Source organism: Myripristis murdjan, chromosome 7 (assembly GCF_902150065.1).
Source record: "Myripristis murdjan chromosome 7, fMyrMur1.1, whole genome shotgun sequence".
NCBI classification, from domain to species: domain Eukaryota; kingdom Metazoa; phylum Chordata; class Actinopteri; order Holocentriformes; family Holocentridae; genus Myripristis; species Myripristis murdjan.
Genome location: NC_043986.1, coordinates 17,815,142 through 17,832,917, shown reverse-complemented (window position 1 = coordinate 17,832,917; position 17,776 = coordinate 17,815,142). Strand labels below are relative to the sequence as shown.

At 43.5% G+C, this 17,776-nt stretch overlaps 1 protein-coding gene across 2 annotated transcripts in view; it reads left to right on the top strand.

Moving 5' to 3' along the window:
- The window catches only part of LOC115361611 (uncharacterized), a 35,967-nt gene that overhangs the window by 7,087 nt on the left and 11,104 nt on the right, over positions 1-17,776 (top strand). The window contains exons 2-4 of one of the 2 annotated variants that reach the window (XM_030055095.1): positions 14,996-15,259; positions 17,329-17,383; positions 17,605-17,692. In XM_030055095.1, coding sequence (XP_029910955.1) covers positions 15,120-15,259; positions 17,329-17,383; positions 17,605-17,692 — 283 coding nt within the window. In that variant the 5' untranslated portion in view covers positions 14,996-15,119. Of the gene's footprint in view, positions 1-14,995; positions 15,260-17,328; positions 17,384-17,601; positions 17,693-17,776 lie in introns of both variants that reach the window. The other variant, XM_030055094.1, reaches the window with a different exon arrangement.

Genomic DNA, 17,776 nt, shown 5'->3' with positions numbered 1-17,776 from the left:
TCTGTTATCAATTTTATAGAGACGGCACAATAAAGGATATTTTGGTTGTCATTTTGACAGTTTTGTACTTTACAGATCTTTACAGATTATCAGGTTTGATTTTTCCAACTGTTGCCAACTTAGATAATTTTGAAGAACATTGATCTTATGATAGACCAGCGAGTATGAGAGTGTGCCTGTGCATATTATTGAGAGAAGGGATGTGGCTATTTTTGGCTGTTTTTGATGATTTAATTTTGTTATTTATGTATTCACCTCCACATGAAAGAGAGCCGAGCTCCCAAGTGGGTCTATCTCCGTATCTTTCACGCTTTCTCTCTCTCCCTTTCATGCAAACACACACAGAGACACACAGACACGTCCATATTTATTCACCCGTTCTCCACTAATTTCCTTAATACTTGTCATATTACTATCATCACTGTCTTTTGCTTTTTATTCAATGTGATACCTGCCACCTTAGAAATAGCTCCTGTGCAATCAGACATGTGTGTGTGTGTGTGTGTGTGTGTGTGTTTGCATGTTTTCACCCACTTAATGAACGCACCTGCTGTGTTTGTGCCCTTCACTCATCTGTCTGATCGATAGGAAGCTGGCACGGCCAACATGGCAGCCGTCGTGGAATCTCAGCTAACTCGATTAGCTGAACCGTACTCTAACCCAATAAGCAGCGCCTTACACTTTATTAGCCTAATTAACACTGTCATGCACGCGGATCACTCTGGCATCACACTTGCACGGCCAGCAGGTCAAACACCCAGTGAAATCACTAACGATATCATTTGCTGCTGCCCTTGCTGAGATGCAGTACCAATGAAATAGCTCACTACTGCCTTTTTTTAGTCTTACTGAAAATCAAATGATGGATTACCAACGGCAGAATTTTCTGTACAGCAGACTCTGTGCAGAATTTCTACTGAAAGTGATGCGTTTCACTTTTTGACCGTGTCACGGAAAGCAATCACTTTCTCAGTTTGTCTGTATCACGCCAACCTCTGAAGGAGTGCTTCACTTTATTGATGCTTAAACATGACATAACATTTTTGGTGAAGCAGCATGCATTTCAGTAGGACTGAATTAGTCATCTGTGGCTCTTTCGACGGTGTCAGGCGCCATGAGTAGTGCAGTGGATGAGCAGGCGTAGTAACTTGGCAGTGACAGTGCATTAGCTGTGTTAGAGTGGAGGTGTAAGGTAGGTGGCCTTGGAGAAGAAGTGTATAGAAAGGCAGCGTGACTCACCTAGAGAGGAGCCTGCATGCTCCATTGAGAAGCACCCACAGTGCTCTCACTCTCCCCTCTCCATCTGTGGTGCTGTGGAGGACAGCAAGGAGAGAGGGATAGTGAACACGCATGTGGGTTAACACTTTTGAATTCACCTCGGGTAATGGTTTTTCCATAAGCTGCCATTGTTGAGGCTGACCTGGCTTTTAAGAGTGAATCAAATCGATGGCTTCCCCGTCTGAGGCTGGGAGGAGCAGGGGAGCAGTTCTCTGTCTGCACAGCCACGATAACACTGCTCAATGGACACTAACCACCTTTCAAATGGAAATGGCATATCCAGTGAAAATTAGACACAGTCATCTTTTACAGCGCTTAATGTCGGACGATGAATGGGAGATGGTGGCGTGACGGTTGATGGGTGTGTCCCGCTTTGGCTTCCTTGTGTCAGAGCTTAGCATTCTGCAGGGCATCTGGGGTTCATGTCGTGCTTTGTTCATGTTAGCTGAAATTTTGCACACATGCGCACGCTTACACACTGTGACAGAAACAGTGTGTTGTGTATCGGGGAATGTGAAATTGCCTGCAAGCTTGCAGTTGCAGAGCGTGACTCACCCAAAACCAACGGGGGTGGAGGTACGCTACAGTATGCAACATACAGTACACACTCGCATGCATGCACTTGCTTCCTCCGTCTCGCCCCGCATCTCCCACTCTCTCTCTCCCTCATTTATTTGCTAGCAAACATGCATACGAGCAAACAAGCTCACAAACATTCATAATAATGGGGTCAATTTATTTTGTAAAGTGCTGACAATTTGAAAGCGGACGCTCTGATCAGACTGACTACTGTCCCGGTCCTGCGAAACCCCCCGGGGAACGGTTTGAATCTCTCATAGAGGAGTGTGGATGAATGCGTTTGTGTGTGTGTGTGCGTGTGTCTGCATGTGAGATGGCATCCGTATGTGATCTGATGTCAGAGAGAAATGGCTGCGCTGTCTAGATGCGCTTCCATGTGTGTTTCCACGTTTCCGTCCATGTGTGTGCATCTCCGAGAGAGTAGAGCTGATGAAAAGAGCCATTGGGCGAGTACGCTGTGGTAAACGGTTGCATGGAGGTGTCGACATGTATTACTGCTCCAATTGGCTCTGAGGAGTTGTCCTCAGGGAAATAAGGGCAGCAGAACAAGCAGATACAGGCCGCCTTTGACATAGAGTTATGTGTCTGTCCTACATGTGTGCGTTTTCAGTTGTTTTTAGTCAAAGATTGATGTAGTAAGATGGAATAAATGTGCAGATATAGGAATATACATAAATATATATATATGATGTATATATATATATATATATATATATATATATATATATATATGATGTGTGTGTGTGTGTGTGTGTGTGTTTTCTGTGGGGGGGTTGGGTGTGTGTGTGTGTGCATGTATCTATGTGTCTATGTGTATCTATGTGTATGTGCATGCTACTGCACATGTGCTGTATAATATTTATGTGTGCAACTGTGTTATCCAGTGTGTGTTTGTGTGTGGTTCACTCAGGAGTTTCTAGGAGTCCATATGGTGTCAGGGGTGATAAATGTGCTCTAGGGGCAGCACTCAGCAGCTGTTAGTGGACACATGGCATCACACACACACACAGCCCAAGCCTCACCGCTCTGCGCGACTGTAGGCCTGCGGATATATGAGCGTCTACCCACAAAGCCAACATATTAACATGCACCCAAAGTGTTGTGGGTTTGAACAAAGGTCACAACCTTGGTTACATGCCATTCCCATTTGTGGTGTGAGCGTGGGAAGAGGACGGCTAGATCAAAAAGACAGCAGGTAACTGTTGAAATGATGTCTTGAGGAAGTTGGTGAACACCGCTGTAGCTGAGGTTCAGTTTATTCCAAAAGTAACTTTCTTTGCAGCCATTTATTGAGCTAGAGAGGTTTGAAAGGTGCACAGTTGGCTTAGAGAGAAGATAAGGGAGTTAATTCCTTCCCTCTTCGTCTCTCCTTCTTCTCACTCTGCTCTTTGATCCTCACCTCCTGCTTCATATCTCTTTGGTTGCCATGTTTATGACAGCTCGCTTTCCTCCTCTCCTCCTGCCTCTCTTCCTCTCCCACTGTGTGGCGTGGCATGTCAGCGGTTCATCTTCTGTTAAAGGTCCTGTAGTGCGCGCACACGCACACACACAAACACACACACAAACTCACACACACGTACGACACACTTAGAGCAAGACACACCCGCCGCTTCGCTCTTATAGAGGTAAAGTGAGTGCACCAGGCATCCGTGATGAATAATTGAGTTATCTGGCTCCATGCAGAAATAGCAATCCCCCCACACAAGTGTGAAAACATCACTCGCCACCCGAGACCTGGGAACTGGCGCTGCCATGTAGGTCTACACGTGTGTGTGGGTGTGGGTATGGGTGTGGGTGGGTGGGTGTGTGTGTGTGTGTGTGTGTGTGTGTGTGTGTGTGTGGGTGGGTGTGTGTGGGTGTGGGTGTGTGATGTGTGTGTCTACATTCATGCTTGTGTGATTTTGTTTTTGTGTTCGTGTGGTATATTAGGCTACATCCCTCTCAAATTACTGAGTTCTCCGATGTTGCATTGTGGAATATGCGGCTGCGTGTATTAGATACAAGAGTCTTATGTTATGCTACAAATCCGGGTCAGAAATTTGTTGGTGCTTAGAGGAAAAATGCCCCTGAAAGTCCTGAAAACGCCTGTGAAATTAAATAAGATGAGACAAAGACTGCCCTGATAATTAGGAGGAACCCTTTTTTTTTGCATTTCACCCTGTGCATTTTTTTTTTTCATAAAGTTGAGTCAAATATTCATGCATGAATGCGATTATGGTCCCCTGTGGGCTACTGTAGGTGATTTGTGAGAGCCTGTGACTCGGGGATTCTTCCTAGTGCATTCTGGGTATGAAAATTTGAGTTTTTGATTAGAAAACAACAGAGCATGCCTCCTCAAGCATTAGAAAGACCCCCTCATTATTACTCTGTTTATGTCACAGTATGATGGAAATAAAACAAACCTTAGTGGCACAAAATGTGTACAACTGTAATATTTTGTAGCTAAAAAAAAATGCCCCTGAAAAGGACCTAAGTGCACCTAAAAATCAAATCAAGAGAGCAAAAAGCATCTTCTGAGAAAAGATCGTGCTATGCTGTGTGAAGTGTGAGACCCATTTTTACAGCCCACTCTGACTGTGATGGCAACACCTCTGGAGATTATCACAGCAGTTTAAATCCTTATAACTAGTCTTATTGGAAGAGTGGAAGGATTGTGTCTGTCGCCGTAAAGACTGACCTGATGTAAATCAGCTGCGAGGCCTGGCATATATTCTCCATGTGAGCGCCTTCCCAGGAGCCCTCTGCAGCAATCAGACTGGTGGCACGACAAAGCTGAGGGAGCAGAATCACAGTAAACTGACAAATAAGGCCAAATCTGACAGGCGAATTCTCAGAGCAGCACCACAGTTTGACAGATCCTTCACCAGAAGAGCGCAAGCCGACGCCCTTCACAGCGCCATTCATGAATCCCATTTCAGCACGTTACAGTAGCGGAGATCAGATAGTGGTAATTCTGTGTGAAATCATCAACACCAAGTCACGTCATATTATACAGACAGAAATATTGTACAACAAAATATGGCTTGTGCTTGTATCCAGTGATCAGTCAAGATTTATATTTGATATGTGATAGTTGCAGCCAAATGCAATTTTTTTCAATATCGATATTATATATACATGTATATAGAACAGTATATTTGAATGAATGAATGAATGAATGAATTTTTATTTCGAACATGTCTAAAAGAAAAAAGAAAGAAAGAAAGAAATAATAAAACAAAAAGTGTATGTACATACATACATGCATGCATACGTAAAACAAAACAAAAATAATAATACAAGCATCATCAAATCATAATAAACACAAGTTCGAAACCGGAGTGGGAAGAAGTCTGCACTTTTTTTAAAAATTCCCACCCCTTCCTTACCCATTATAGTTTATATATTATATATATTTCAAACTTATTTTTTGTATTTTCATTACACATATGACAGCTTTGATTGATGTGCAATTCATGTACATAAAGCATTTCATTTAGAATATTTTAGAGCATTTTTTTTTTAAATAAAATAAAATATAATAAAATAACTGGAAATTAAAAAAACACCATCCACTTATTTTATTTTGTTTTATTTCATTTCATTTTATTTTATTTTATTTCAAATAATGACATAATGATATTGAATATTGTAATATTTAGACAAAAAAATATTATTATCTGAAATTTTGTGTATTGCTCAAGCCCACAACATAATGCACATGTCATGGCTGTTGAGCACAGTGTGAGTGTAAATCAAGGTTAAACGGCCAAACACGGCTGCTTGTTTGTACAGTATCTAGTACAGTAGTGGGACTAGGAGGTAGACACAGCCAGCTGTTGGGTCTAAGAGATCAGAGCTGTGGGGGGATGGCCACAGATTAAACAGAAATCCTACTGATCCACCCTACCCAACCCCCACCCTCACACACATATGCACACACACACACACACACACATACACGCACAGGCATCCATTAGGGTAAAGAGTAGCTGCTATGAATGACCACTTATCCTCTCCTAGCCTGTGATGTTCAGAGCCTGTTCCCTAAGCGGGACAGGCTACTTAATAGGTGACAAATGTGGAAGTGAGGATGAGGCTGGATCGGCAGGGTTAAATCTGGGTCGAGCTTGCCCTGGACGGACGGGTTCAAACAGCTGCCAGCCTGGCTGCGCTTCACTGGATTGGGTCATCACACTGACAACACTGACAAGAGAAAGAGATCAAGGCAGAGAGAGCGCGGACAGTGAAAGCACTAGTTTGCAATGTCGTTATGCCGTTGTGAAAGGGGTTTGTGTGTGCTTGTGTCTGTGTGTCCGTGAGGCTGAGCAACAGTGGCGAGTTGCGATCTGGGACAGGCAAAGTGAGCTTCATGGCCGCTGGTCTGCCTCCACCTCCGGTCCGTGCTCCCTCTTGTGTTTTCGGCAGGGTTAAGAGTCTTTAGCGGGGAAATCGTCATTAATCTGCTCTGTGCAGACAAGCCAGGCAGAGCTAGGAATACCAGAACACGTGGGGAGAAATCTCCCTGGATCGTTTGAAATCCTGTTTGGATGTTTCACTACATTGCAGCTGAGAGATTGAGCCGTTCCCGATCCCATATTCTCTCTGTCTCACTCATTCTTTTGTTCTGTTGTTTTCTCTCTCTCTCTCTCCCTCCCTCCTTCGCTCACTCGCTCTCCTCTTGTTCGTATGTTCTTGCTATGTCTCCTTCTTTCTCTCAGTCTGCCTGTCTCTTTCTCTCTCCCCCTCTTCCCCTCTTTTTGGTGCTAGCTGGGGGATTGGGAGGGTTCCTCCAAATTGGCACACAGATGAATAATGCATCTAAAGCTAAAGCAGAGAGCTGGGGTTGGATATATCTGTCTGTCAAACTCTCTTTCTCTGTATCACAGTTACGTAGGGAGTTAGGCTGATACTTCACAGGAGAAAAAAGACATACCTCTTTACCCGGCTTGCCATTTACTTCTCCTTCTCTGCTGTTCTCCATACCATCATTCGCTCTGTTTTTAGTTCGCAAAAGTGTGCATATTAGACAGTAAGCGTGGTGGGTAACATGCAACTTACAGATTCATACATGTTGTGAAACACTCCTGGATTCTGGGAGATAGGGGAGGGGTGCTTGTTGTTTTACAACATGCATACATAATGCACGTGTGGGATCCTGATTTCATTTGATTCTCTGCTGCTGCTGCTGCTGCTGCTGCTGCTGTGTGTCTAAGTGTGTGTCACAGTGTGTTTGTGTGTGTGCATGTGTGTGTGTGTGTGTGTGTGTGTGTGTGTGTGTGTGTGTGTGTGTGTGTGTGTGTGTGTGTGTGTGTGTGTATGTGGTGTCTGGGTGTGTGCGTATTTGCTGCTATTCCCAAACTGCAGTGTTAAAAAGCGAACTGCACTCATGAGTATAAAGCTCACTGTAGCACCATCATTAAAGTAATGAGCAGGAAGTTAGCACCGAAGTCAACCATAAACAGAGAGCGAGAGAGACAGAGGGAGAGGGAGAGGGAGAGGGAGAGAGAGAGAGAAAGAGAGAGAGGGAGAGAGAGAGAGAGAGAGAAAGAGAGAGAGGGAGAGAGAGAGAGAGAGAGAAAGAGAGAGAGGGAGAGAGAGAAAGAGAGCGAGATCCCCAATCCCGTAAGGATAAATCTTAAATCCTGAAAGTTGCTTCTGACTCATTCTGGTTAATTAAGTCGAGTCGACTGAGAGGAAAATAGGGTCTTGCCTTGGATGAGTCTGTAGGATCAGCACTATACTGTATTGCGGCTTATGTAGCCTCTCACTGGAACTGTCCTCTTCACACTCGGGAGGGAGAAGTAGAACAAACTGTATCTAGTCTATTCCTCCCATTTTTATTAGCTTGACCTGAATAACCCTCCTGTACACACAAACTCACACACTTTCCCTCAGGTCCTTAATTTACATACACAGATACCAAGAATAAATGGTCCCATTCAGCACTGGGTTTCAGGGTATGTAGCGCTCACAGTATGTTTTTTATCAAGCTTTATCGTTTAGCCCCCATTTACGGTCGACTTTATTTGCACGTCCTGTGCTCATTAGCAAAAACACACATCCAACCCACACGTCTCCCCGTCCCCTCTTCCTCGTTCCTACGCAGAGAGACAAAAGAAGCTTGTTGATCGACCTGTGGGGTTTTCTTTGATGTTTTTTTAGGTTTTTTTTTTTTTTTTTTGTGGTGGAATGACTTCAGCTTACGACATGAGATGAGGCAAATGACTGAAATGTCAAAAGGTGGTGTAATTCTAACGATATGACAACACAGGGTTTGTCATTTGAGGACATCACAGGCACAGGACCAGGGCGTCAACAGGCACAAGCACTTCTTTATCCCCAGCAGAACCCAGGAGGCAGTTGCCAAATGTTCTCAACTGAGAATAGTCCACAGTGGATTTTGAAAAATGGTTATGTGTTTAAACTTTTTTTTTTTTTTTAACCAAGTCCCCTTGAGATTAAAAACCCTTTTTTTCCCAGCTAGAAAAACAGCAACATAACAAACATAAAAGATGCAGGCAAACTACATACGGGTCTGTACATGAGCAAAAATAGAGTCAAATAGTCAGACTCACATAGCATGTGTGCATACATGAAGTACAATTTTATCCAGTCAGTGAAAGAGTGATTAATGTAAATGTTATTTTTAAATGCTTAATAAAAAAAAAGAGACAAGAAGAAGTGTATAGCATTTTTTGTATTGAATTTTGTTCTGATCATACATTCTAATAAAAAAAAAAAAGACAAAAATGGAGTGTATTATTACCAAAGGCTGTGATCAGAGTTTATTTAACACAATTATTTAGTAATAATCCCACACAGGTCGCGTAATACACTCGCTTACATAACGAAGGGAGGCTGCCTATAGCTTGGAGCAGACCCTATATTATATTTGTTATCGCTCATAAGATTATAATGTTAGCCCAGCACAAATAGGACAGCAGGTGTTATGGTCACTTGATGTGTTATGTGACCAGTTGTAACAGGTCACATAAGGATAAGCGCTAAACTGCAAACTGAATTTTCAAATGCAAGTACAAGGTCTTAGTCCTTGTGTGTGTCTGTATGTGTGTGTGTGTGTGTGTGTCAGTGAGTGTGTGTGTGTGTGTGTGTGAATGAGTGTGTGTATGTGTGTGTTAGTGTCAGTTAGATATAGGCATGGCAGCCCACAGCTACAATGTCAGGGGTTAAGCCATAACCCCCCTCCCACCTCTGCCTCTCCCTATCTATGTGCTTTCGTCTCTCTCTCTCTCTCTCTCTCTCTCTCTCTCTCTCTCTCTCTCCCCCTCTCTCTTATGTTGTTATGCACAGTGCAGTGGTGTCCCGCGGGGCCGGAGATTGCCATGGACATGATGTGATTTCTCCTCTCCTCTCAGCTGTAATGTGCTGCGGTCCAGGCCTCTGATGAACTTGCCTCACAATGTTTAGAAGACATGTTGTCCTCTACACTCTCTCTCTCATTCTCCCTCTCTCTCTCCTCTTTGCCTATCATCACCATTTATTTCTGTCTATCATAGATTATGTGTGCATCAATGACCAATCTTCAAAGAGCGTGATAGACTGATTCTGACGTGGGGCAAATAGAGGACAAACTGCTAAAGAGGTGCTGTAATTCAAAATACTTCATCTAACTGTGTTTAGGAGCTGAAGCATGTGAAATTATCATGCACTTATTTAGCTATTTTCTGATATTAGATATTTTCTGAGCAACAGTGGCAATTTACACCACAACACACATACACACACACACACAAGTGTACAAACGCATACACACACACAGCAATCCTCATATCTCAGAGAAGGCGCCGTTGCTCTACTCTGATAATAATCACTTAGTTGAATTTGTCCTAATGTGATGACAGAGAATGAAAGCCGCGTTCAGGAAAATGAAGGGGGATATATCAGCCTTGTGAATCTCTAGCTACAATTAGAAAAATTGCATGGACGCTGGCTTTGTTAATCCAGTGTGGAGAGGGAAAAGAGGCTTTTGGGCGGTCTGCAGGAACCGTTATGTGATAGCCACTGGCAGCCTCTGGCCGGGGATACGAGGGGGAATCGCCAGGCAAGTGGCCACACCAGATGCAGTGCAGCTGGGCTGTGGAGCTGGAGGAAGCAGGGGTGCTTTCAGATGGGGAAGAACGCCAAGATGATACCCATTACCAGTCACAGGGGTCGCGGGGCTCTCTGCCAGTGGAAACTTATATTAAATGAGCACTCATGGTGTTTATTGTCATTGTCCTCATGGCGTGTGGTGTGACTGTTAAACTGTGAATGAATACTTTCCCCATGGGTGTGAGCTGAGTAAGATTTAACTTGCATAGCGGTACTTCTCTCTATGAGTAAAACATTTCAGCACTCTTTCAGCCTCTGCTCTCACCGCCAAGGCTGGGATCAAGTGCAGAATTACAACCTCCGCTCAACCTCCAGCTAATGGCACCCTAAAACTCTCGGAAACCGTGATTAGACTAAATTGGCCCTATTTAGCTCAGAGCTGAAAAATCGGAGTAAACTCGCTTCTTTTGTAGAAATACTACTCTTCAGCTTAGTCACAGGCATGGCCCTGAATTGGCTTGATCAGTAAAGACATCTACTCTGTTGTCAGGGAGCTAGAGCCCCTTGAATGATGCTTATTATATTGGTGCTTGTCGTTTCGGGGATGACTGTAATGGGGATGACAAAATTGGAGAAATTCACTCCTGGGAGGAGTGTTACACAAGAGTGTGTTCAGTCTGTCTGTCATGCAGGCAGTCACAACACAATTGGGTTGAAAATTTGGAAAGACGGTCACTGGGAAAAAAAAAAAAAAAAAAAAAAACAACACAAAAATCTTGGATGATGGATAATACTGTAATATATTACACAACATACAGGCTGTGTATATTTTGGCTGTGCATGTCTGTATGTATGTGTCTTTCTTCCACTCTCCTTAGCCCTTATAAAGGCCCTCACCTTTATGCTTATTATTCCTGTTTTCTTGTAATTTTGGTGATTAAGGAATTTAAGCTCATTCTGCTGTTGCCCTCCTTATAAGTCATTCTAGATAAGACCATCAGCTAAATGTCTGAAATGTAAATGTAAAATGAGTGTATGTGTGTGTGGGAGGGTGTATGTGCATGCTTAACAGTGTTGGGTAAAATACACAAAAAATGTAATCCAGTTGCATGTCTGTTATGAACAGAGGTGAGAAGAGTACTGGTACTTTACCTGAGTGTTTTCATGTTAAGAGACTTTATACTTTTGTTCCACTGCATTTCAGGGGGATTTTTTTTTTTGCTTGCACTGCGTGTATCTGACTGCTGTAGCTACTTTGCAGAATACGTTTTTACATGTAAAACATGATGCATTGCTGTGAACCACCAACTTATGAGGCAGTTAGAGCGACAATATCAAACTACTTTTTGTATGTTAATGCATCAATAATTTAACACTCTGAAAGGGGCATAGCAATGACTTTTCATATTTAATTACCTACAGAACTAAAACACCTTCATAGCATTTTAAAGTAGGTCTTTTAATGGGATATTTTTCCACTATGGTATTGCTGTTTTTACTAAAATAAAGGATTTGAGTAATTTTTCCACCACTGACTTTGGATGACTAATTACTGCAAAATTCACTGTGATTAATCTCTAATTACTGATTAAATTAGATTACAATTGCTACTTTGCCTCCCTCTGAGTCCCTGATTTGCCTTAAGACATTCTGCGGATAACATTAAAACGACCAGTGTGCTCATTCACTTGGTACTGTTGACTGACTGCAGCTAACCGTTAAGAAATGCCTCGTACAGCATCTTGTTTATCAGAGTCTCAATCATTGTGCTAGTTCAAAGAGACGCTTTTGGCATACACGAACAAGAGCTGCACGAATCTCTTTCATTTTACGTGACTGAAGTTCAAGAATCTTGAAGAAGTAGACTGGCCGCTGTTGCTTTAATACCCTTCACATACAGCCGACTCAGACCCCGAAAGGTGCTCTGTTTATGCGTTGTAAGGTTTTTTGGCTCTGTAGTAGAGGAAGTCAGTTGTGTGCCGCTGTCAGTTGTTCTGTTTTTTCAATGAAAGTAACGCTGCACAGGATGTTGAACCAGCATCTTTCACCTTCCAAAAATATTAACAATTCATGACAGCTGGTGATGTAATCCAAAATGTAGCCGCAATCTCTAAAAATGAACTGTAATCAGGCTATGCACATTTTTCATAAATATGTTGGCCTGGCATGTTTTGTTTGACATGATCATGTAATCCGCAGATTACAGTTCGCTGTGCCCCTCGATGTTTTGAAGTGTGTGCATGGAGGCTGTCGGCGTGCGTCTGTGTGTGCATGCATGTGCACGCCGCCCTCTGATCTCAGACACAGAGGAAACCTTCCACCCTGTGGTTGCCTTGCACCGCTGCATCCTGCTCTCTGCTCTACCAGCACTGCTGTCTGCTTCCGCCCCGCAACCCATCCGCTCAGCTCTCACAGTGACCTCATTATCACCAGCATTACCATCATTAGTGGAGCAGCAGTCTTCATCTTCATCATCACAGCTGACATCATCATTAAAACCATCATCCAGAGCAGGCTTTATCGGCACCATCACTATCATCTTCATCCTCGGCATCCTGTTTTTTTTTTCTATTATTACGCTTGCCATAGTATTTGTCATATTTTTAAAAAAAATGAAAACAGATGCTACGCACTAGCTGTTTACATCATCGTTTGGCTCATTGCGGAGTCGCAGCACATGCACGGAAACCCCAGCCTGCTCGTCTTTCTTCACAATTTTTTTTTTTTACACCACTTGTGAGCTTCACTGTTAAGTATCACTTGCAGTCAGCCGTGCACTTCATTCTGCATTGTGTTTGGAGGTGTTTCAGAAACACCCCACCACCAGCACCCCTACCCCCTGCTCTCCCTTCCCTTCATTCTCTTGTATGTATTTCTCCTCTGAATATTTCAGAAGGGGCTGACAAAATGCAGGCAGAAACAGACCGCTGATGACCTCTTTCTCATCGCCTCCTCCTCCTCTTCTTCTTCTTCTCTCCCTCTGTTCCCCCTCCCTCTGCGTATCACACACACTCCCAGTCTTCCCCGCTATTTCTCACACTCTCTTCATCTTCCTCATCTCGGCACCCTCTTTCCTCTCTTCCCTCCCCCACTGTTTTTCGCTCCCTCCCTTCCCTCCTTCCCTCTTCATTTTTTTAAATGTGCTCTCTCTCTCTTAGTCTAATTTTCTCACCCGTCTCCATTCCCTTTGTGCTCTCCCTCCTTATATCTGCCTTCTCTTGTTTTTGCACATCTTCTCTACACCCCGTCTCTCCTGTCTTCCCACTCATTTGGCCCTGTGTCCTCCCCTTTCATTCACTCTCTCTCTTTCCTCCTTCCTCTCTCCGCGGTGTTGTACGCTGTCTGCCTGCCTGCCTGCCTGTCTGTCTGTTCCATAAAGGGCTGTCTGAGGCCTCTGCTCTGCTAATTCATTCGCTGTGCATTGCCTCACATATCTGCAGGGTCAGGCAGAAAGACAGAGAGAGAGAGAGAGAGAGAAGAGGAGGAGGAGGAGGAGGAGGAGGAGGAGGAGGAGAGGAGATCTAGAGGAAGAGAGAGAGGGAGAGGGACCAAGAAAAGAGGACATGAAAAAAAAAGACGCAGTTTTATCTCCAAGAAACAGAAAGCCACAGCCAGATCCTGTGGTGGTATATTCCAGAATATCTTTCTTTCTCTCTCTTTCACTGTTACTCTCTCTCTCTCTTACACACACATGCAGTCAGACAAAATGTCTCTCGCTCCCTCTTCCTCTCACAATACATAGCCAACCATGACCTCCTTCTGCTTATTGCTTTTTTGTCATTTGTATCCCTGATGTTCAGCTTTCGCTCTCTAATCTAATACTTAAACAGCTCGCCTACCATTGTGTCTGTTTATGAAGAAATGCACTGTATGTGTAGGCTGGTGTGTGTTTGTGTGTGTGTATGTGTGTGTGCCACATGTTTGCTGTTGGATTGGTTGGAGCTGTGCAGCACAGAGTCAGTCTTTGTTGTGAAACATGTCAGGCAGATTGCTCAGTTTACTGTTGAATGGAAAATCCAGTCTAGAACACTGACCTGTGTAATTTCTACAATCTTGTCCAGATACATCAATGATTTTGCTGACACCTCATACCGCATACTGAACTTACTTTCTCCATGCATAGGCTATTTTGGGTAAAACGCGGACCTTTAATCCAAAATAATCTAATCCGATGGAAGTGCTAACACATCTTAACCGCAGAATGCGTGCGTATCCCTGGAAAGTCGTTTTCAGTGAAGCATCGACAAAGCCTTTCGGTGACACCACAGAGTCTTGAGTCTCTTGATTATACATGCAGAGCATATTGGAAAAAGTACATAAATCTGTCTCAAAAACATCTAATTAAACCGAGAGTGTGGAAACAACATGCAAATTCTGTTCAAAGTGGATTTATCCTTTAAACATCACATTTGTCTGACATTAATTATGTGCGTGTGGTATGGGAGAGAGAAAGTGAGGAAGTAGGAGAACTTGAGGTATGAGGGCTTGTGTGAGTGCTGTGTTGCCTTTACTACAATATTTACTATGGTGTATGCCTCTGCTTCCAAATATTACAAATTATCAGGGAGTGATAGTGCCGCTTCTGATTAGAGAAAACAGAAAAAAATATCCTGCCAAGAAAGGCAGAGCAGCAACAGAGGATCTGGTCTAGCCGTCACCATCCATCCGTGTGGCGTCAGTGAGACAGAGATGCTACTCCCGTGGAGCTCAGCTGGTTATTCCTGTTAAACTAAGACAAGAATCTAGCAAGTCAAATGAATGTTATGGTATCATTTGATCTTTTTTTAACTGCAAAAAAGAAAGATGTGTTAAAGGGTTTTTTTGGCATCTTCATACTGGCTGCCTTGTTAGGTGTTCTATTTTCTGTGCATTATGCTCCCAGTGAGTCAAAAATAGAAACTGATATGTCAGAAACAGACAGTGACAAAAAGCCAGAGGCAAACCAAGCACACGCACACATGCACACACACGCACACACACACACACACCTACCGTTTCTCACCTAGCTCTCTGCAGCATTTCCTCAGTTCAATCCTTATCTTTGGTGTCACTCACATGTTGTATCTTTTTTTTTCTTTCCCCTCCTCCTATTCTATTGCTGTAGGTTTTCCTGAGCAGACTGTCTGTGCTGAAGTGTGTGTTTGAGACTGAGTGGGAGTGAACAGGAGCGAGAGAGCGAGTGAGTGAGTGAGTGAGTGCGTGCGTGTGTGTGTGTGCGTGCGTGTGTCATGGCCACGGTGGATGACGGTGGAGGGGCCAGTATCGGGGACCCTCCCTACAGTAAAGTGCTGCTTCTGGGAGCCATTGCAGCAGCGTCCGCCTTTGTGGTCACCATCCTCATTGTCCTCGTCTGCGTAGGCTGCCAAAGGTGAGAGGTTACATTGTAACGTTACAGGCATATGGCTTGAAACGTTGGGGATAGGAGCAGGTGGAGTGGAGTTTCTCGCTCCTTCCCCTGTCATTCTCATCACACACTTTTTTCTTTTTATCTATCTCTACCTCCTCTGAACTCTGCTCTCCTCTTCTTTTTCCCTCACTCCATCCATCCTCTTCATCTCCCTTATCCCCTGCTCTGAGCAGAGTGGCAGTAATGAATGTTAATGGCTGCGAGTGTCAGATCAGATGAAATGCTGTTTACAGGACACTGAGTCGACAGGCCCGAGTCAGAGGAGCCTAACGTCGCCCCTCTTAAACTGACTCCCAGGCAGGCCAAAGCAATGGAACAACTTGCGGTTTAAAGAGGATCAAAATCCAAGCCAGGCAAGAGCAATGGAACAGCCTGTGGTTTTTCAGAACCCTCAGGGACCAATCAGAGGCTGCCCTGTGGCTTTGTTGCTATGGGATACACAGATAAGGATGTAGAGAAATGTCAAGCCAGCTCGTGTCATGGAAATAAAACCACACAATGTTAAGATCTAAAGAATAAAATATATGTTCCCCGCTGGAGGTTTGGTGATGTTGAGGGATTCAGCAGTTCAGCAGTTAGAATTCTCTTTGACATTTACAAATCGGATAGGATCCTGGAAGGAGAGATATGCCACATCTATTGATTTAGGAATTTCTTGTAAAATCTCCGTCAGTAATTCTCTTAGAAGTCAAGTCTCACAGTAGAAACCAATATCTCGTGGAATCCAAGACGAAAATTTTTTAGAAATAATTGCCTCCTCCTTCGGCGCTTCAACCAGCTTCAACCTGCCATTTTTAACCCGGCCTCCACCTGTGTCATGTTATCATGGAGACTGTCCTTGGGGAGCGCTGCACACCTTCTCATGACTCCCTTAGGAATTTATGGCCTTATTTTTGCATGAATAGGACACAGCGCTTAGACATGAGAGGAGGCAATAGCTAAAGTCAAACAACCCCTGAGACGATTCACCATGTTGCCTCATGTCTGTGCAGTTTTTTAAAGCAGCTAGAGTATCTGACAGATTATTCTTACATGATTTCAATTGATTACTACAACTGGCTGCAAATCAGAAATGCAGTTTATGTTGATACTTATTATGGGTCTAACAATTCATTCACTGCATCAGTGCACTAATTATAGATTCTGACAGTTCAGCAGCATCAATCTGCTAAAGCAAATAAATAAAATGATTCTTGGTATGGCATGCTTTGAATTAAATCACTCATTCATTCGTTTAAAAAAGGCCTGTGCTGTTTGTTTGTTTTTATTACTGTTTAAGTAATTCTGTCTGAATTCTTCATTTCTCAGAAGAGCATATATGTTGTTGTGCATTTTTAATTAATGGATATAAAATTTTGGCCACAAGTACAGCAGCAAATTGTTGATTCGGTGCAACAGGGATTCAAAAAGGTAAAATGGCTCTCGACTAGTGAACCGTGAATGGAATGGAATCGCTGTCAAGCCAATGATTCATACTCAGTGTTGTTGTAGATCTCCTGTGTGATTCAAAACCTCACCTTTAGTGAGTGATAAGAAAGGTATATTCACACCTTCACCAGGGTTTTTTTTTCTCTCTCCTCGCTTCATGTCATCATACTCTCACCTTATCAACAGTTCTCCATAGTTACAAGAGTCTCCAGGAACCCAGAATGATGCACAGCTCTACTCTAGGCACACATTTTGTTTGGTAGGTATAAAGGCTAATACTAGAGGATGGTGTAGAAACACCCACAAAGGACTGCATAGATTTTGCATGGCGACGTGATGAAAAGAGAGACAGAAAACAAAACAAAACACACAAGTTAAGTTCTTCACTCAAGGACACTCAGCTTCGGCAAAAAAAAAAAAAAAAAATCTGAGTCACGCTCCACTCTTTATTTGACTGGGCTCTTGTTATCAAACACGGTCTTCTATGCCCTAACCAGAGTTGGATGTTGATAGTATCTATCCGCTCTGAGTGTGTGTGCGTCCTCTCTCTGTCCCACCGGCTCCTGCTGACCTTCCTCACTTTGATGATGTGTCACCCCCAGAAAAAGCAAGAGCAAGCACCCCCCAGCCGGAGAGAAGGGGACATCTGTAAATATGGTGAGACACACTTTCATTTTGGCTCTCTGTCTGTCTCTCTCTCTCTCTCTCTTTCCCTACCTCCCTGTTTGCATCCGTCCCTCGCTTTGCCCTTTTCCGATACCCTTCCTCCCTCAGTTGTGTGTATTTGCATGTCTGCTCGTGTTTGTGGTTGCGCATGTGTTGTGTGCGTGCGGATAATATTTCCGCCTCTATTGACATGTACATCTGTGTGACAGCAGGGTACACTTCGGCATCCTAAACTAAACTCCATGAGCAAATCCGACACCAGGCTGCACGAGATCAACCGATTGCCCTGCAACGGAAACAGTAAGTGATGAGAGACCAGTTTGTATTCAATAATCCACAGGAATGTGCATTTATGAGATATATACTTCAACCTCTCTCTCTCCC